The sequence below is a fragment of the Arvicola amphibius genome, chromosome 9 (genome assembly GCF_903992535.2).
Source record: "Arvicola amphibius chromosome 9, mArvAmp1.2, whole genome shotgun sequence".
In the NCBI taxonomy this organism is placed as follows: Eukaryota; Metazoa; Chordata; class Mammalia; order Rodentia; family Cricetidae; genus Arvicola; species Arvicola amphibius.
This window is the reverse complement of record NC_052055.2, coordinates 42,812,734-42,832,799: the sequence shown is the minus strand read 5'-3', so window position 1 is coordinate 42,832,799 and position 20,066 is coordinate 42,812,734. Positions and strand designations below refer to the sequence as shown.

The 20,066-nt window shown below is 53.8% G+C and overlaps 1 protein-coding gene across 1 annotated transcript; it reads left to right on the top strand.

Moving 5' to 3' along the window:
- Nucleotides 1-1,570: 1,570 nt before the first annotated feature.
- Nucleotides 1,571-17,840, top strand: Shisal1 (shisa like 1). The gene is made up of 4 exons (XM_042055733.1): nt 1,571-1,661; nt 4,652-4,865; nt 16,100-16,417; nt 17,582-17,840. The coding sequence occupies exons 1-4, from the start codon at nt 1,595-1,597 to the stop codon at nt 17,838-17,840; spliced, it is 858 nt and encodes a 285-aa protein (XP_041911667.1). The 5' UTR covers nt 1,571-1,594.
- Nucleotides 17,841-20,066: the final 2,226 nt, after the last annotated feature.

The window sequence follows — 20,066 nt, the reverse complement described above, 5'->3', positions numbered from 1 at the left end:
CAGGAGGCCAAGCTCAGAGCAATTAAGCAGCTTACAGTTTAAGAGGGAATAGAAGGAGGGGGTACAGGCCCTTAGGGGCTGTGCCACCACCAGGACACACAGTGCTGAGCTTTTGTGATGTGTGTCTGATCATCGAGCTTTGCCCAAGGTCAGCATGTGTTCCTAGAGGTACCTATATATGGCCCCTAGGCTACTGGGAGAAGGGCTCTTCACGTCCGTGCCTGACCTAGAGACAGCCAATTGCCAACCTCCAGATCACCCCAGTGGCCCTTAGCCAACCCTGACTCGATCCCTAGGGAGGTGGAGTACATTGTTCACTGGGTGCAGCCTGAGTTGGATTCCCTCTGCTCTCTGTGACCAGGTGGAGAGCACCTGAGGGCAGGGTGGCATCAAGTCAGCCGCAGCAGCTGAGTAAGAGTTGGGGACAGTGTGGGCTGAGAGAGGGACACCCCTCTGTGGCCTGGGCATGGCCCTTCCCACGCTGAGCTGTATTTCTGACAGTGTACTAGGGCATTGTCCCTGACTGTCCTTGGGATGCTAATCCTTGCTGTGGAGACATTAACACCACATGAAGGGGCAAGAACCTACCCTGAAGATGGCAGGGATGGGAGTATACAGCCTACCCATGTGGACTGTGATCGCTAAGTTCTAGGTGTCTGTTTCTGCAGATATGACTATTCTAGGCACTTTGCCCCAGTGAGAGCGAGCTGAATCACTCCACACTTGTATTTCTGGGTCTGTCTTGTTTCACCAAACACAACAGCCAGCAAATTCTTCCATATTGGAGAGTGTTTCGAAGCCTTCTTCCTCTCACTTTTACAGTGGTGGGAATTGAACCCAGGACCTTGCACATGCTAGGCAAATCCTCCCCCAGCTCAGTGCCTTCCTTTTTTAAGGCTGAGTAATATTCCACCTTGTCTATACATGGGTTTTGTTTATCCCCTCATGTCTGTGGAGCCTTGGGTTATTTGGGATGCTGTAAATAAAGGTTGTGGGTGTGGGGGTGTGAGTACGCACTGGAGCCTCTGCTGTGTTCCGCGTCTCCTAGCGCTGTTTACCTGTGAGTGTCGTGACTTCTACACTGGGACACACACCATCAGAGAAGGCTTCCTTCTCCACTGTTTGCTTCCTCTTTAATCGGCTGCTGTGTCCCCAGTGCCCAGAAGGGTGGCCTGGCCAGTGTCTGCTTACAGAAAGGTTAATGGAAGTCACCCTCGGAAACACAGCAGGGAGGCAAGGGTCTCAAGCCCTGAGGTGGCAGAGGTAGTAGACCTGTCGTCCCCCCCTCCTCCTGGCACTTTGGATGGTGATTTCGCCACCTGAGCCGTCAGCATCCTTTGATTAAGTCTCATTTTGCTGTGAAAAGCAAAGGAGGTGACGGGGCTGCTGGGGGAAGGTCATTCATTCCAGAGAGGAAATTGGATGGAGGTGTTTCCATCCTCCATTCGCCCGCCTCGGCTCTCCGCACGCTCCTGCCGGCTGCTGCCTGTCTGCTTGTCCCTCCTCTGCGGGCAACAAAGCAAGTGTGGAGAGACAGTTGCCGTGACTCTCTGTGTCTTACACAGGCAGCGCCGGACGGGTCAATGCCAGCCGGATGATGACCAGTTGTGGCCAGCGGTCCCGGAACGTTCTCGCAGTATTCTCTCTGCTGTTTCCTGCAGGTAAAACCTCGGTGGGGCTCAGTGGCTAGCGGGAAGTGGGGGTCCCTTCCAGACCAGAGCTGCGGCTAGGGTTCTGCATGCCGACAGGACAAGGGTAGCTTAGTCCCCTGGTGCTGTTTCCCAGCTACCTGGAGCTGTTGGATACTGGGGACAATGGGGCTTCCAGGAGCCTGTGCTCACATTTGTTCCTCTAGTTCTGTAAGTCAAAAGTAGACGATGCCGATCTACCTCTTGGATGGGTGAGAAACTGAGGCTGGAGAACACAGCTAGTAGAGGGGTCGTCAGGATTCAGACTCAAGATGCTGGAGCCACACCCTCCCGATACCAGTCAGTCTCTGGACTGACACCACAGGCACTCTTGGGCTCACAGAAACCAGACCCTTCGTGCCTCCAACCTAGACCTGAGCCAAGAACAGACAGCCCAGCTGGACAGCTAGGACCTAATCTGAGTCGGGCCCTACATAAAGCCTCTCGTGGCCCTGTCTGCCTGTGTCTCACCCTCTCTCCTCCTCTGTCTCGGTGCCATTCTGTTTCTTTGTATATTTTCCACCTCTCTAGGTATCTCTCTTATGTGTCTGTTTCTTCCATATATCTCTCTCATATCTCTTTCTCATTCGTGCGTCTCTGTCTCTTTCTGTCTGTTGTGTGTGGCTCTCTCTCTTCTCTCTGAACCTCCCCACACTGTGGCCAAGTCATGGCTTAGGACTGGTGGCTTCCTTCTCTCACACTTTGCTTGGACTGTAGCTCAGAGCGCGATCATGAAGGGGCTAGGGTGGGGGACAGGACTCGCAGGAGAGCAGAGTAAAGGCCAAGCTGAGACCAGAATCTGGGGCCATACCCGCTCCAGCTCTTCCCCATGTAATGGAGAGGCCTGGTCCTCACCTCCCCAGCTCTCCTGTAATGGAGGCGGGGAAGAGGCTGGTCCTCATTAATCTGGGTGTAAAGAACCAGTCACTTCTTGTTACCACTGAGGTCAGGGACTAAGTGAAAGCAAGTGGGTGGGGGGGGGGTCACACAACTGGAGAACAGCTGATTCCGGTTCACTGTGCTTCACACAAGTGCTAGGATGCTAGAACCCAAAGAGCTGGAGGTAGTGAGCCTGCACTGAAAGTGTTCAAAGAGCTCTTTGGGGTCTCCACCACAGGGGTGCTGATCCTTCTCCAATGGGGGGAGGAGTCCCAGGGGTGGCTAATAGCTTGGGGTACCATCCTCCACCAGGGTATCCATCCAGCAATCCTGGTCCCAGCCCGGGGCTCCTCTATCCCTGAGAAAGCTGCAAGGTCTTCTGGTTACTGGCAAATGGTTAAGGCCAGTGGCCAGAGCATCCAGAAATGGCTGTGGGGCTGCGAGCTGGGGCCTGGACAGTACCTGCCCATCTCTCCTGTGTCGACAATTGCCTCCACAAAGGCCTGACAGCCTTCTGCTCTGTGCTGTGTCTCATGGCCAGGGGCTAGTCCCAGAGCCAGGCTTGGCCTTTCAGCTGGCACTCTAGGTGTGTCCAGCATCCCCAGGTGCCCACACTGAGCACACAGAGCTACAACAGAGCTTCAAATCATGCAAGAGCCATGCCATGGTACTTGAGTGCTCTCCTCTGCCCCTCCCCGTGAATCCCACTGTGTGCAGTTGCACTGGGGCAGAGGTCCCCAGCCCAAGTACATGGACATCCCCGTGGTAGGGGCGTGTCAGAATAGATGGAAACCTGCTCCCCCCCGCCCCACCCCATGGGGACAAAGAGCTGAGTAGGGGGCAAAAGGCCTCCATTTTGATTAGCATGCTTGGCGAGCCAAGGCTCTGATCCTCGCTTTTCTCTTCTGTGTGATGGGAGTAGACAGGACTCGGTGGCATGTCTCCTTGGGGCATCACACCAAGTAGCCTCTGTGTCCCTGGGCAGGGCTCTTCTCAAGAACAAGAGTGGGCTGGAGCCTGGAGAGCCACTACCTTCCCACTCGTGACCACAGAAGGAGAAACTACCCTTCTGGGAAGGGCCTTTGGAACCAGCCTAGGCGCCAGCTCTCAGGGTACCCACCCCCTGCCAGCTGGCCTGCTGGGGTCCCCTGTGGTGGCGCTGTGTGGGCTGCAATCTAATAACCTCTCAGCCGACAGCCTTCTCGTGGGAGCTCTAAGAAGCCAGGGCCTTTGTGCCTGGGAGATGCCTGCGCCAAGAAGCCCCTTTTCAGTGATACAAATTAGATACAGTGAGCCCTTCATGAAGATACTAATTAAGCCAGAGACAGCCGCTCCAGCTTTTCCATTGTTGCTTTGTTCGCATTTGGTCCTGTTTATCACCATCAGTTCATCCTGGTTTGCAGCAGAGGAAGCTGAATAGGGGCCTCTTTCTGTGGGCCAGGGAGGGATGATCTGGGGCCAGCACAGCCCTATATGTGTGGGACCCAGATAAGACCTTGCTCGGGTCTGAAGCAACAGCTTTTAGAATGCGAGGGGCTGAGAAGCTGGCACTTTCAGTACAAGTAGACCCTACGTCCTACAGCCCTACGTAGGCTGACAGGGAGGAGAGCCTGGCTCATACCCAGCCTACTCTAGAGCAAGCTGGAGGCGGGGGAGATGGCAGGAGCTGGGTCATCACCACTGACCAGCTCCACCAAGTCTGTTAGGCCTCTGAGCCTCAGTTTCTCTACCTACAAAGTGACATCACAAGCCTGCCTGTTAGGGTAGCCATGTGGATTAAGAGGGGAGGCCCTTAGTACACAGAATAGGTGCCTAGTCACTAAGGGCTGAGATGAGGGGACCCATCTATGGGTGGGCTTCAAGGAGCACTCAGCCTGGGATACAGTAGTTGAAATGTTGTGACAGAGCTGAGGACCAGGGGTCGAGGAGGCTTTGGGGTGGAGATGAAGCTCTTCCTGGACCATGAAGAGGTCCTAGGGAAGGGAGGAGCCAGCAGGACTCTGGGCCAGGCTGCCAGTCCCTTCTGCTGGGCACCTGTAGGCTACTGAGGGGACCCTGGTGAACCTGGTGTTTCTATATTCCAGTCCTGTCCGCACATTTCCGGGTCTGTGAGCCTTACACAGACCACAAAGGCCGCTACCACTTCGGTTTCCACTGCCCCCGGCTCTCAGACAACAAGACCTTCGTCCTGTGCTGTCACCATAACAACACAGTCTTCAAATACTGCTGCAACGAGACAGAGTTCCAGGCGGTCATGCAGGCAAACCTCACGGCCGGCCCCGAGGGCTACATGCACAAGTGAGTACCATCCCCCCTTCCCAATTGCTGCAGCCACTGCCCACGCCTGCCCTGGGGAGGTTGCCTGCAAGGACTTCAGGCAACCTAGGTTCCTGGCCTGACTCTCTGAGCTTTGCTGTTCCCATCTGAGAAATGGGTAGAGGGTGTCCACCAGGCCGTCCTACTGCAGAAGTTGAGTGGGGTCAAGTCTGCAAAGCTTGGAATTTCCCGGAACTGCTTGTTGGCTTCGTTTATCCAGTTCTTATCCAATAGTATCAGTGATAGCTTTGATGCAGAGACTGATCCTTCGGAGGTAATCCATTGAGACTACATCTCCAGAGGAATTTTACTGGCAGAGCAGCAGGGGCTGTACCGAGTGGAGTATGATAGGTCAAGGTGGCACACACGTCTCTGGACAGAGTTGATCGTCCTTCACTGGGTTTGGGGTCTTTGTGTTTCTGGCTGTTAATGTGACTTTTGCCATTTTTTTCCTGTCACATTCTTGGTGTTTTTCTTATTTTTTTTTAAACGGGAACTCTGTATATGAAGGAAATATGATACAAATATTTTCCAGGGTGCCCTTCTCTTTGAGATGCTTTTTGCGCACGCTCAGCGGTCCTGTGATCACAGGACACCCATTTATCTTTTTTTCATGGCATCTAATGCTGGCCCTTATTGAGAAAGGCCTTTCCTTCTAAGATCACTGAAAAGGTCTCCTATGTCTTCCACTTCGTGTTTCAGATTTTGCCTCCCAGTCTCTGATCTGTTGTCTAGGTCAGGTTTATTGTAATGTAACTTTTCCGACAAGAGCTGGATTTTATTATCTCTTCCACACACACACTTTTTGTGTCATTGCAATGTAATGCCCTGGCTAAAGCGACCTAACGGAGAAAGGGCTTACGTTGTCTCACAGTTCCTGGGGATACAGTCCACTGTGGCAGGGAAGACACGGTAGTAGATAGGGAAAGCGTGGCAGAAGGCAAAGAAACCAGGTTGTACCCAAGAAGCAGGAGGTAAAGAGGAAGTGGGTCCAAGTTATAATAAAGACTCAAGGTTGGATCCTGGTGACTCACTTCTTCTAGCAAGTGTCCTAGCTTGTCCTAAAGGTCAGTGCCACCAGCTGGGGACCAAGTGAGTCTTAACCAAGATCAAGCCTGTGAGCCTGAGAGGAACATATCACCTTCAGAGTCCAACAAAGCCCGGTATCCCTGCTGAACTGTGCTTTTTTTTTTTTTTTTTTTTTTTTTTTTTTGGTTTTTCGAGACAGGGTTTCTCTGCAGCTTTAGAGCCTGTCCTGGAGCTAGCTCTTGTAGACCAGGCTGGTCTCGAACTCACAGAGATCCGCCTGCCTCTGCCTCCCGAGTGCTGGGATTAAAGGCGTGCGCCACCACCGCCTGGCTCTGCCTTTTTTTTTTTTTTTTTGACAGAATTTCTCTGTGTAGCTTTGGAGTCTGTCCTGGCACTCACTCTGTAGACCAAGCTGGCCTTGAACTCACAGAGATCCACCTGCCTCTGCCTCCTGAGTGCTGGGATTAAAGGTGTGCGCCACCACAGCCCAGCCTGTCTGCCTTCTTTCTGTCTGCCGGTGTGACTTTCAGACTCACCTTATGCTATGATGAGCTGTACACAGGTCCCAGGGCAGAGTGGCGTGGCTTCATGACCTTCACTGGTACATGTCATATGCTGGTGTAACATGTGTGAATTGCTGACTTCTGGTCTGTCTTCATGTTTCTGTGGTTTAATTATGCTGGGCTTGTTAACACCTTGCTCCCCCTCCCCCATCAAAACAAAACCAAAAATCTTATTGGTATCTTCTACTGCAGTTCCTGAGTTATGGCTTCATAGAAGAAACAACGTTCTGTGATATTGTTTCTTCTCTTTCTTTTTTCTCCCCCTGTGTTTACTGTTTCTACCCAAGAACACACAGCTTCACTGGTTGGTCGTGGCGCACACCTTAAATGCCAGGACTCAGGAAGCAGAGGCAGGCAGATCTCTTGAGTTTGAGGCCAGTCTGGTCTACAGAGTGAGTTTAAGGATAGCCAGGGCTACACAGAGAAACCTTGTCTTGAAAAAAAAGGGAGGAGGGAGACATAGCTTTTTTGCCCACTGATTCAGATTTTCTAGGCAAGTGTTTCATCACTGAGCTAAGCCCAGCCCTTCAAATGTTCTTTTGCAATGCTTTTGATTTTCCTCGTAGCGAAGTCATGCATGCTGTCCGCATTTGTTTCTGGCTTGTTCTTTTCATGTTGCTGTCAGAAATAGCGTCTTCCCCTTTCCTCTTCTGACTATAGATGATAAAAATTAGTGATCTTTATTTATGAATTTCCCCCTCAGTTTTCGTAACACTTTTTCAATTGATTCTCTCCTGTTTCCAGTTATGCCACTTGGAAGCAATCACTTTGTATCCCTTCTTCCTTGCTTTCAAGGCAGGGGCTTCCAGGACAGCACCAGAACCTGCATGCATCCTTCTAGACCTGGGGTCACAGATTGGCCTTGACACTATGCTTACGTTCACATTTTCTGGCCTCAGTCTTTCCTTCCTTCCTTCCTTCCTTCCTTCCTTCCTTCCTTCCTTCCTTCCTTCCTTCCTTCCTTTCTCCTCCCTCCCTTCCTCCTTCCTTCCTTCCTTCCTTCCTTCCTTCCTTTCTTTTTCTTTCTTTCTTCATAGACAAGTATCTCTAAAACGGCTCAATGGTCAGGCATTCTTATTTTCCCTGACATTACAGAAAGCTTCAGATGCTTTTCCAGTACACACAAGGCACAACACAAGTACATAACAAGGAGTTATCCTGGTGCTGAAGCAGGTTAAGGGTCTAGGTAGGGGTGTCATGGAGTGGCTGTAGATAAGATTTGTGGTAATGCTGGGAGCAGCAATACTGAGGAGCAGAGCCTCTGCCTGTCTGACGCTGGGGCTGGAGGTTTTGCTACCAGACTCTGCTCACACTGGGGAAGGTGCCGCTTTCCTCTGGGTAGGCAGGAGATGCAGACTCTCTGACTCCCATCCAAACTCCTCCTCCTCCCACCGTGGCCAGCTCCTGAGAACTCCTTTTCTCTGATGCTTGGTGCTTCCCCCTGAATATCTTGCCATCTGCTTGGGCCTCGGAATAATCCTGTGTGTGAAGTAGCTCAGCGAGTCCCCGTCCATCACAGCAGGGCTGGAACCAAGTCTGGAATTTGGCCTAAGCCTTCTGTGAGACCGTGGGCCAATTCCATGAGGAAGCAGTGTAGGGCAGGGCTGAGGTTGGGACTCCAGGGTGCTGTAGGAGCCTGTGAAAGCCCCAGAGCCACACTTCCTCAAGGTCTGGCACCTGGGGTCTGGGAGCCTTCCTGAGAAGCCCACAGGTTTCTATAATCTGCTCACACAGGGTTTCCCACAAGCAGGGGCCTGGTTGTAGTTGCTGGCTGCCAGAGGGAGTGGGAACAGTGAATCTCTGAAGCTTAGCTTGAGGTTTTATTCCTCAGCCTTCAGAAGCACACCTGGGTATAGCATCCGTGAGTCTGTGTTGTCTGTCCTGTTGGGCAGGCCATGGGACTCCCAGCCAAAGCTAGTTTGACACACAAGGAGAGTGGGGACCACAGCCATCCTAGGACTCTGGAAGGCATCTTAGGAACTCCAGAGAATTTTCTAATTAGAGGCAGACCTTAGGGGAGAGGCTCAGGCAGGGACTGCCCACAAGGCACCCTGATGCTGGGATCTGGTCTTCCTTTGCTGTGAGGTCATCTAGTCCTGCGCCTTTGTAGGAGCTTCCCTGACTTCTACCTTCCAGATGTCAGGAGCATCCCATACACACCCTGCAGACAGATGTGGGGTCTGCTATCCTAGGGCATCCTCCTTTGTAAGGAGCCATATTCCTTATACCGCCCCCACTTTCCACAGATGAGAGCTTTGGCCCTCTGAGGATGTGAGGTGAGCCCATGCAGGCAGCTGGGCCCTGCTCCTCACCCCAAAGCTAGCACCTCTTCTAAGGGAGATGAGGCAGCCAGACTTAGAAGAAAAGTGGGGTAGACGCAGGTGGAGGGAAAGATGACTCCGGGCAAACTCCTTACAGAGGACAAGGGGAGAGGGATGAGACTTTGTTAGGCCTGGCCTTCCGGATAAGAACATGGCTTTCCAGCCAAGGTCAGGGCTTCCCAGCCAGGAATGGGGTTCCCCAGTCAGGGTCAGGGCCTTCCAATTGGTTGGGACCAGAATCCTTTCCTGAGGGCTCTAAGCTGCCTCTGTATCACCAGGCCTGTTCTTGAGATGAGGCCTCTGGGGACCTAATCAGCCACAGAAGCCAGAATGTGGCCTGTGAGGGAAGCAAACCCCACTGAGGGAACACGGGAGCCTTCTGTCCTGCTTCCAGGCCCAGGGACTTTGTGGGGGAGGGTCCAGGCCAGGGAACTGCCGTGGGGCTTGGCTTCCAGGTAGAGTCAGTCGCACCTGCGACCAAAGATGAGTCTTTGGAAGCAGAAGTCAGGATGGCAGCTGAAACAGAGCCCAAGAAGGTTACTGTAGGGTGAGCTGTAGGGTGAGCTGTAGGGTGAGCTCCTGGTGGGAAACCGCCTGTTGGCTGTACTACTGTTTAAGGCCTTTGCCACACCAGCGTCACAGACACCCTGGGCCTAGAGTCTCCATCAGCCTCACAGGCTCTTAGAAGAAGGGCGGGACCAGAAACTTGTTGATGAGGTCTCTTGTCCTAGGCCACCAAGTGATGGCAAGAGTCAAGGCTAGGGACGCAGGAACCCTGTTCTGTCACTCCATACACATGTACTGGAAGCTGGGCCTTGTCCGAGGCCAGGGAAGCTGTCACATCTCCACTGAGGCTGGAGACCCAGAACCTCAGGCAGATCCAAACCTGTGCAGATGCGGCCTGCTGGTTCAAGCCAGCGGTGGTGACCCCAGAGGGCCCTGTTCAGAGTGCGGGCTCCGCCTTCCCCACCATGAGTCAGCAGGAGGTGGGCTGGTGACCGAGTCAAAGCCGCCGCCTTATTTATTTGTGATTTTTGGAAGAGCAGAGTGGTGTGTGGCGGTTCCGGCTGCCTGGAAGAAAGGCAAAGCCACGGAATGAAAGGAGACTGCTTTGCCAATTCCACCACCGCAGCGAGATGCCTGCTTCCAGCCATGCAGGCAGCCAAGGGCCAAATTAGGGCCAGACAGGCACCCCTGCACCCCTCCCAGACAGGCCTTGCCCCTGACGAGTCAGGAGAGGCCTTTGTTAGAGTTGCTAGAGAGATCAGTTAGCTCTTGTGCTCTCTCAATCTCCCTCCTTCCCTCCCTCCTTTCCTCTCTCTCTCTCTCTCTCTCTCTCTCTCCCTCCCTCTCTCTGTCTCTATTTCTCTCTTTCTCTATCTCTCTGCCTCTGTGTCTCTCTTTGTGTCTCTGTCTTTCCCTCTCTGCCTCTCTCTCTCTAGGGACAGGATACCAGGGGGTGGCTTGAGCAGAGGGGCCTGCAGGTGTAGGGTTGGGGTCTCCAGCGAGACAGAGCAGCTGACACTCCTGGGCCTCACAAGCTTGTCAAGGCCTCTTCTTTCCGGGCTCTGCCAAAGCCCTCCTTTCTCAGTAGCCACAGTGACGCTCGGCAGTGTGGAGTTATCAGCCTGAGCCCCAGCACTTTGCTTCCCCCACATGGCCTCTCCCTCGGCCTCCTGGTATCTTGAAACGTGCTTTGAACTGTGACCCTGCCTTGCCAGAGTAGGGTAGGCATCACTGAGTCATTTTTCGCACCTGCACAGCCCCGCCAAAGCTCGTCAGGTATAAAAGCTCCTTACACATCATCATCTTTGAAAAGATCTAGAGCTACCATGGTTCCTTGCCTGGACACTCCAGATAAACACCCCCAGGACTTCCCTGGCACCCATACAGAGTGATTACAGGTGAACAAGCCCAGTTGCCAGGACTGAGGCCCAGAGAGGGTGGAAGAGGGTCTGAAACCACACAGCACACAAGGCCACAGAAACATCTGTCCAGCTGTCACCTGGATCCAGCTGTGTTGAGGTGACAGACTCCTGGGACACTAGTGGCTCTGCATATAGACTGTCATGGCCCAGGCTGGTGTAGTGGTCCTCATCTAGCGCAGGATGATCTGCGGCAAAGGGAGAGGGTCAATGATGAAGTCACATGTGGCGTTTGATGGCTCCCCCTAGGAATGGCCATGGCACCTCTGCTCACATAGTTCTGGCCAGTGCCAGCCCCATCACACCCATTTCCACCCCAGTTCTGGAGAGAGGTGTTTATAGGTTTATTCAGAGACTGTGCCTAGGTGTGCCACTGGGTCCAACTGGCTCTTGCACGCAGCATGATGATTCCTGGCAAATACTATTAGCAGCAAGGCCAGAAGAGACAGCAGCTAACTCCACTGGGACATCTCCCTAGCAAGGAAAACAGCATTTTTGGTAGAAGTGAGGTCTACCTCCCAGGTTACTAAACCCAAGACTCAGATCTGTACAACACACGATTGCATTGACTGACCTCTGTCTTGATGTATGGCCTTAAACAAGATACTATGCCTGTCTGGGCCTAGACCTATTGAGTACTTCCTTTTATTTGTGATTGTTTAGAGACAGGGTCTCACTCTGCAGCCCAGGCTAGCCATGAACTAGCTAGATTCTTGCTCTTCAGCCTCCCCAGTGCTGGGATCCCAGTTGTCTGCTACCGCCCCTGGTGTCATATGAGCCTGCCTTCATTGGTTTCTTCTCTATCTCTTTCTGTTTTTTTTTTTTTTTTTTTTGAGACAGGGATTCATGTAGCCCAGGCTAGTTACCAACTCTATGTAGCTTAGGACGACCTTGAATACCTAATCTTTCTGTCTCTGCCTTCACAAGTGCTGAGGTTACAGGCATATGCCAACATGAACCTTTTGTGTAATGGGTATAAAACCCAGGGCTTCGTGCAACTAGGAAAAACTCTACTGGCTGAGCTTCAGCCCCAGCCTCCAAGGTCCGTTCTCTTTCCTGGACTTCATGTCAGTTTGCTAAGTCTCATGGTTATACCCCCAAAGGAGGACATGTCATCAATCCTACTTCAAAACAGAAACTGAGGTTCATGTCCCTTAGACTATAGAAAGTGAATTTTGAATAACTGAATGTGGGTCCCAGGGGCTCCCACCTGCAGAGCCCGTGTCCCCACTGCAAGGTTGACTGGGCCACTTCCACAGTGTATCCTGCCTTCATGATGGATGAACTCTGCAGGAGACTGTTCCCATTCCCACCCAGCCAACCCCACCAGCCGGCCAGGGATGCTGCAGCCAGGGTCTTCCTGCTCCGGTTGACTGGATCATTGTTCCCATGACTTCATGGTGGGGATGGGGATTTCCATGCCAGGCCAGGCCAGGCTGCAGCTGTCTGCTGATGTCTGCTGACGTAGCTGCTCTCTCCACAGACACACTGATTCCTCCAGCGCTAAGGTTCTATTATCGCTTTGGAAACCCCAAGGAAGCTGAGTCACACAGTCCCGCACACAGCGCCTGCCACTGTCTGAGGCTGGGCGGTCGGTCACAGATGCCCCACTGAGGCCTCTTTCTTTCATCTTCTCCCTCCAAGCAGGCAGCGCTGGGGCGGGGGGGGGGTGGCAGCCCTGGCATCTGGATGCAGTTAATTTCCAGATTGCATATTTCAAATTACATTTTAAAAATTAAAGACTCAAATCCTTGCAGCTGGCAGGCCTGAGAGGGCATGGCCTGGAGGCTGTAAGCTGTTGCGGAGAGGTTTGCGGTCCTGGCACCCCACCTACCACACACAGGGCATGTTTTCTGTAGGCGGCGCCTTCCATGGAAGCAGGAATGAACAGGCAGATGGGGAGACTGTCCTGTGAAGACACCTACAACCAAGCCATGCACACAGGTAGAACAGCGACCTTTCATTAGGCAGAACACTCAGAGGAGAGGGGTCAGGACTTGCTATTAATCCCTGGTACAGGTGGAGTCTGGACGAAAGCACAGAAGCTGGGCACTCCCTCTCTGGTGTCTGTCCCAGATTTGACCTTGGGATTCCCAGGATTCAGCATACTCTCAGGTTGTAGGGACCTGGCTCTAAACTCCTGGCCTGGGATGGAAATCCTCGTCCCCACAGTGAAGTCATGGGAACAATGACCCAGTCAACCAGAGCAGGAAGACCCAGGCTGTAGCATCCCTGGCCGGCTGGTGGGGTTGGCTGGGTGGGAATGGGAACAGCCCTCTGCCAGATTCATCCCTAATGCAGGAACACAGAACATGCTGTGGAGAAGCGGCCTGGTCACCCTTACGATGGAAAATTCACTTTCCATAGTCTTAAGGAGATGGACCTCAGTTTCCACTTCTATAAAACCGGAGTGGATCAGTCACTGTGAGTGGTGGCATGTGACTGCCCCTGTGGGCTCATCCGTCAAATGGGGTCATCTCTCTGGAGGCACTAGCTCAGAACTGCAAGTGTCCCAGCTTACCATGTGATATGCCGTTCACACAACTCAAACACATGGCCAGCACTGGTCAGTATCACATCCGTCCGTGCCCTGCCAGTCCTCAGTTCTCACTGTGTCCTCACTGTTACATTGTGTTGGGCATGCAGGGACAAGTTTGATCCCTACCTGCCCTCAGGGAGTCCCCAGTCTCATGGGGCAACAGTCTTACAAATGAAAACATGCCCCAGGGTGACCTTAGAAGCTCCAGGAGGCTTCCTGATGGTCAAGCTGTGACCTGGCCCCAGAATCTCTGGGTACACATTAGGTGGGAAGTTGAACCCAGCAGAGATGCCTAACAGCTGGGGTGGCTTGGTCCCTAAGTCTTGGGTGGGACACCTCTGGAGCTGTTTGTGTTGGGTTTGGCCCAGGTGCTCCGAAGAATGACTGGGGGAATCTTAGCGTAGCCTTTAGTCCCTCAGACCTGGCTCTCACTGCCCAATTTCCCTCTTAGGCATGGAGGTCCATTTCCTTTCTTCTTAGCACCATGCAGAGCAGAGGGACCTCCAGCTGCCCTCACCCTGTGCTCACTTTTAGAGTGTTCCTAGCTCCAGGCATGGCCACCACCCCTCCTGCTCTGGATGCCAAACAGCATCTGCAGAGAACCCTGCTCCCTCCCCGCCTCCTCAGCCCCCAGGCTGCTGCCATGGGAACCACCGGGAACAGCCTGGTTCTCAGAGCCCTGCCATGGGGGCTGCAAGAGAGAGAAATCTGGGGAGAGATGGGTGCCTGGGACCAGAGCCCACCTAGACATCTGTCTCCCGTGAGACTCCAGCTCGTAAGGGCTGAGCTGGTCTCTTGGCTGTTTTCCTCTGGCAGGCTTTCTCTGCTGTGCCCTGACACTTCCAGGCAAAGCTAGGGTCCATTAATAAAAAGCCTAGGGCTTGGCTGTCAGTCATTCACACCTCTGCTTGGTATTGTCTGAGAGGTGGGGTTGCAGGAAGAAGCTAAGGCTTCTGGTGTTTAGGATTTGCTGGGGACTGAGCCCTAAATGATACTGAGTCCAAGTCTTGAGTGGTACTGAATTCTGAACACCTGCCTTGAGGCTGCCAAGCTTCAGGTGCACAGCATAGCAGAGCCTTACCATTAGCCTCGCCCCCCCCCCTTCCCCACCGCCCTGACTCTGAAGGGAAATCTTCAGTCTAAGCACTTGACCAGCTGGGAGACAGTCCCCTGAGTAGAGAGTGAAAGTAGGTTTAGTGGCTTCCATCCTGACAGGGCTGGGCAAGGGATAGCCACCGTCTCACCACCGGAGACTCCAACTGGAGCTAAAGGCCTGCCTGAAAAGATGCAGAGCCAGGAATCTAAGTTGAGGAAAGACTTCAGGCTATATATCACAGACCCTAGAGATGGGTGGGGTTTCTCGTAGACTACAGGGCAAAGCAGACGGAGGCGTCAAGACTCCTAAGTCAGGCAGGCAGGAGCCCCAGGTGCAGACAGGGCTTCCAGGGGTTGCAGTGCTCAAGGGTCCTGCCTGGACAGAGCCACAGGTCCCCCTGGAGTGGCGTCTCTTCTCCATACTCTGGCTGGCCCACACCCACTCGAGCAGATGCCCACGGCAGGGGATAGACTGAGGTGGGTGTCACTTGAGCCATGGATAAACCGGTTTCTTTAAACAGCCCCAGTCCCTGGTGGATGCTGTCAAGAGCTCAGCAACCCAGTGGCAGTGGCAAACCTGAAACCAGCCCACTCTAGGGGACTGAGACCCCCAACCTGGGAGAGGGGGTGTAAGGAGGACACATATGCCCCCAGGTGACAGGGGCCAGAGGAGAGGATGGCTTTAATGAAGTCCTGGAGGATTTGGAAGAGTCTCACCTGAGGGTACCATGAACAGCTGGGCAGCGGGGGAGGGGTTGGGGATGTGGGAAAGGCTACCTGGCAGAGGGCATGGCCTACACAAAGGCCCTGGGATGGGAGTGACCCAGGTGTGTGCTTCAGTGCTTAACCAACCTGTAAAAAGTCAGCAGGGCTTGCCACGGGTTGAGATTGTTTGAGGTCCTAAATCCAAAGGACTCTTGCCACCTCTGCAGGGTGACTGTGACCTCTGTGGGGGAAATAGAGGGGTGATGGAGGGGCCAGGGATGTGACTCAGCGAGCAGTGTTTCCAAGCGTGCCTGAAGCCCCAAGTTCCATTCCCATCATTGCACAAACCAAGCCCTTGTCGTCCCTGTGTTCTGGAAGTGGAGGCAGGAGGATCAGAGATTCAAGGTTATCCTTGGCTACATAGCAAGCTCAGGGCTTCATAAGACCCTATGCAACAACAACAAAAAAAAAAAGTCATAGAGAAGATTAAGGTTTCCCTGTGATCAGAATGAAAGGACCTCAGCAAGGGTGGGTGCTGAGCTGATGTGGGTGTCACAAAGACAACGGGGAAGGGAATTCTGCACAGAGCCTGGAGCTGTAGCACCCCTGCAGAGAGCATGGGGTTCTGAGGTACATGGGGTGTGACTTGGTTTAGTGTGTCCCAAGGCAATGGCAGGCCTCCAGCTTCTGCTCTTGGGAGTGAGGCCAGGAGAGATGGAACAGGAGTGCCTGGGACATGTGGTATGCACGGGAAAGCCAGCAGGGAGCCAGGGCACATACAGGGAGAAGTAGGATGAAGTAGGGCCCTAGTTACGGGGTCCCCAATACACAGCTTAGAAAGCTCAGAGCTCTTGCAGAGTGTCTGTTAGGAAGGACCCTAGAACACAGGGCAGGGCAGGGCAGTGTACATGGGGTACGAGGAAGACAAGGCAGGTGGTGGGGTGAACCACCTGTGATGTCTGTCTGTCATCCTGCGGTGGATGCTGGCAGAGCAGGTGCTGCTGTGAGTGTAGCTCAGTCTCTACTTCTCTTTCCCCAGCAACTACACAGCGCTGCTGGGAGTGTGGATCTACGGCTTCTTCGTGCTCACCCTGCTGGTCCTGGATCTGCTCTATTATTCAGCCATGAACTACGACATTTGCAAGGTTTACCTGACCCGGTGGGGCATCCACGGACGGTGGATGAAACAGGACCCCCGGCGGTGGGGGAACCCCGCTCGAGCCCCTCGGCCGGGACAGCCAGCCCCACAGCCACAGCCTCCTCCTGGTGTCCTGCCACAAGCACCCCAGGCCGTACACACGCTGCGGGGAGACACACACAGCCCACCCCTGATGGCCTTCCAAAGCTCATCTGCCTGGTGAGTGTTCGCAATAACAGCTCGGGTGGGCTTGATGTTATTACTGCTGCTGCATTCGGATCATGGGTGACCAGGCTATTTGACATTCTTACTGTTTGCCAAGGAGGACTTGAAGCCACTTGCGGCGGCACACATGTGTCTAGAGGAGAAGCCAAAAAATGAGACAGGTTGTCACTCGAGTTTCCGAGATGAAAGGGGAAGTTGGATCCCTTTTCGTATTCTTGTGGTTTGGTCAAAAGAAAGGGAAGCTTGTCAGGAACCCGTGGGAGAATTTCCAGCAGGAAATAAACCTAGTTAGCTTTTAGCTCCTTTTCTCTGCGTACCTGGAGGTGAATCAGGCAGGCTGTCCTGTGGCGATGCTGGGGAGAGAAGGATACTGGCAAGGGAGGTGACATATCAAGGACTTGGCTTTGAGGGTGGCCGGGTCTGGTTTCATCATCCGGGCAGCTGTTGTCTCTAGAATGATGGTGGTGGTGGAAGGTGCTGCCCAGAGCGGAGGACTTTGAGAGCAGCTGTCCCATGGGGCCAACCAGCCCAAGGAAAGAGACGGGCATGGCCTGCTCCTTGGCCCAGGGTCTTGGTTGGACAGAGACTGGGGGCCTAGGCAGTAGCTGTGGGCATAGACTCTGGGTCCTCAGACTCTGAGCACAGTATCTTTTGGGGTCATAGCCCAGGCTACAAGGTCATCTTGAGCCCTCTTGCCCATGGCCCTCACCTTACAGCACAGTGACCACAGGGCTCTGTGGGATAATGACCACCTATACTTCCCAGCACAGTAACCACCAGGCTCTGAGGGTAACTGGCCACCTACCCCTCCCAGCACAGTGACCACAGGGCTCTGCGGGGAACTGACTTGCACAAGCCTGTCTCTGCCGCTTCCCAGTGCTATGACCTCAACTGTTGTGTTATCCTTTGACCTCCCAGTCCTCTGAGAAGTCAGGGTTGTGTACCCCTTCTTGGGTTATTCTGGGGGTGCCTGGTGCACAGTAGGCACACCGTGAACCTTTGCTGCTTCTCCTGGGAGGTACAGACGAGCTTGTTAGCCATTGCTGGAGCGGCTCCCAGGTAGTGACCTTTTCAATAATGAATGGCGTGAATAATTAATCAGATGCATTTACAGTCTCTTGCGCCTATGGACTGAGTAACTGCCTGTCTATCATGTAGGAGACAGCCACTGCCTGTCTTCCCTCAGATGGGCCCTGGGTTGGCTCCTGAGGTAGGAGGGGAGGGTGTGGAGAGCCACCATTCAGGTGGGGAGCCAGACACAGATGCGGGGAAAACTAGATGGGGAGCAGTCTGTTTACTGTGCCCAATGGCAGGACTCACTGGCCAAAAGGGTCTGGTGGGGTGCCTGTTGGCACACTGGTTTGAGAATCACTGGGAGACATCTTGGTGGAGTCCCCACCTGCCTCCAAGGCGATGAAGGTTATTAGTGTCTACACTCGCAACTGGGGTGTTGGCCTTCATGGAGGCCCATGGTGCCTGGAGATGTACTGAGTCGCCACCTCTGCACCTAATGTCCCCCAGTTACCCTCTGTGAGCATTGTGTCTGTCTCGGTGTTCCCCCTTCCCACGCTGGCTTGCACCAATATGAACCTACTGTGCACTGACTCTGTGCCAAGTGCCATGCTGTACCTTCAGGATGCAAGAGTAGAGGAGGTGGCAAGGATGTGCCCAGAGCTTGGAATTGTACAAAGCTAGAATTTATAAAGACTGAGTGAAGGTGTGTGCCTGGCCATTTGGGACTTACGTACTGTGAAGCTCACATGTCCTTGCCCTCCTGGTTCCCTCTACAGACTTGGGAAGCTATGTCTGAGGCTACCTAACATTTGAACCATGACCTAGAAATCCATGGGGTGTGATGTGTTGTGAGGGAATGTTCTAGTCACCGGCCACATTCACACACCACCTCCCGGTCTCTTTTAGCCCTTGGATGTGCCGTGACAAGGGATGAGGCTTCAGTTTTGTCAGAGCAGAAGAAGAGGAAAGGGGTGGGCAGCCATGGGGAACCTCCTCCTTTGCCACTCCAGGATCCCCTGGGAGACTAGAGAGACAGGGTGCAGGACTCTGGAGGCCACCTTCTGAGCTCAGCCTGCCGCTTTGCCCTCTTCACTATGACTTGTGTTGAAGACTTCGGCATCTTGGCTGCCTGCTTCTCTGGCTTCTCCGACACAGCCTCCGTCCCCTTGCTAGAGTACAAAGCCTCCCGCAGAGGAGCCCAATCACCAAGAGGGTATGATGGAGGACCCATACATCGCCTCACCCTGGGGAGGCTCTCTGTAAGCTGAGATGAGCAGTAGATCTGAACCCTCTAGGAAAATGGAGGCTCACGGGCAGGTGGCCAGCTGGGCAGGGCAGGTGGCCAGCTGGGCAGGGCAGGTGGCCAGCTGGGCAGGGCAGGTGGCCAGCTGGGCAGGGCAGGTCTAAGGCTCTAGCAAGATAAAGATCCAGGCAGCTGTGTCTGTGATCTCAGTTGCCCAGACTCTAGGGCAGCCCTGCCCTGCTATGGAGGAGGCAGGGGAAAGCTGCACCATTGACCACCCTGCTAGCAGCAGGGCCACCACCTGGTAGGTGACTTCTAGCTGTGGCTTGGTGAATGAGCCTTGGGTCCTTCCTAAATTGCCACATCCGGAGCAGTTCTGGAGCCCCTGGGGGTTGTGGCACAGCCCTGGTCCTTCAAGCCCTGTGAGCACTCTCTCTCTCTTCATCTTCCTCTTGAGCAACATAACTGCCTGGCAAAGGCAGAACCAGGTGCCAATTGAACAGCCAGCTGTCCTGTCCCATGACTCTAACCGAGTTAGGGAACAGGGGAACCCAGGGTGAGCTGGAGACTCAAGCCTTCATTAAATTTTACAGAGGAATTTTGTTCAGATTCTTAGGCTCCATCTCTGTTCTGGGGACCAGAGACTCAGCTCCCTGAGTTCTAGTGTCCTCCACACCTTGAATCTCTCTTTACCCTCCCCAGGGCTCCGCCTTCCCCAGGCGCTGCTATCCCCAGACCACCTGCCAACCTAGGCACCATCCCCCTACTCAAGCACCTTCTAGGTTCCCTTTCTGGCCCTGCCCCCTGCTGATGGTCCTGCAGCTTGTTTTCCTATCACACTGTGGTTCCTGGTGGGTTCGGGCTCTCAGCCCATGTGGGGGCTGCCTGTGGCTGCTCCGACTGCAGCAGTCAGCCAGTGCACACACAGGCACAGCTCAGGATCTGGCTGAGTGTGGTCCCCTCCAGCCCAAGCCCCCAGGCCCACCTTGGGGGAGCTGCTGGTGCCCTGAAGCTCAGCATATCTGCCTCTGAATCCTGCCTGTCCTGTGACAGGTGAGAAAGGGTCGTATCTGGAAGAAGATACTCAAGAGTATGCCCACAAACACAGATACACCTTCCCACCCTCACCGGGCATTTGGCAGCTAGCTCATCAGGATCTCAGGGTGGAAGGTTGTCTGCTTTTCACAGATGGGGAAACTGAGACAGTGTGAGTATGGGCCGTGTGGGTGCTAAAGACAGAGCTGGAGCACAGGTGACTTGGGAGCTACATCACCCAGAGGCCCACTCAGGTGTGTGTGGCTCACAGCGCTCCCTGGAGCTCCCTGTGAACCTTACAGTCAGCTCCACTGAAGCGTCTCCTCTCCCCAGCTGCCCTTCATTGTTTTA

Coding starts and splice junctions, on each gene's coding strand:
- Shisal1 (XM_042055733.1), top strand. CDS start 1,595: ATGATGACCAGTTGTGGCCAGCGGTCCCGGAACGTTCTCGCAGTATTC. Junction 4,866..16,099: donor CCCGAGGGCTACATGCACAA/GTGAGTACCATC, acceptor CTCTTTCCCCAG/CAACTACACAGCGCTGCTGG. Junction 16,418..17,581: donor TTCCAAAGCTCATCTGCCTG/GTGAGTGTTCGC, acceptor TCTATCATGTAG/GAGACAGCCACTGCCTGTCT.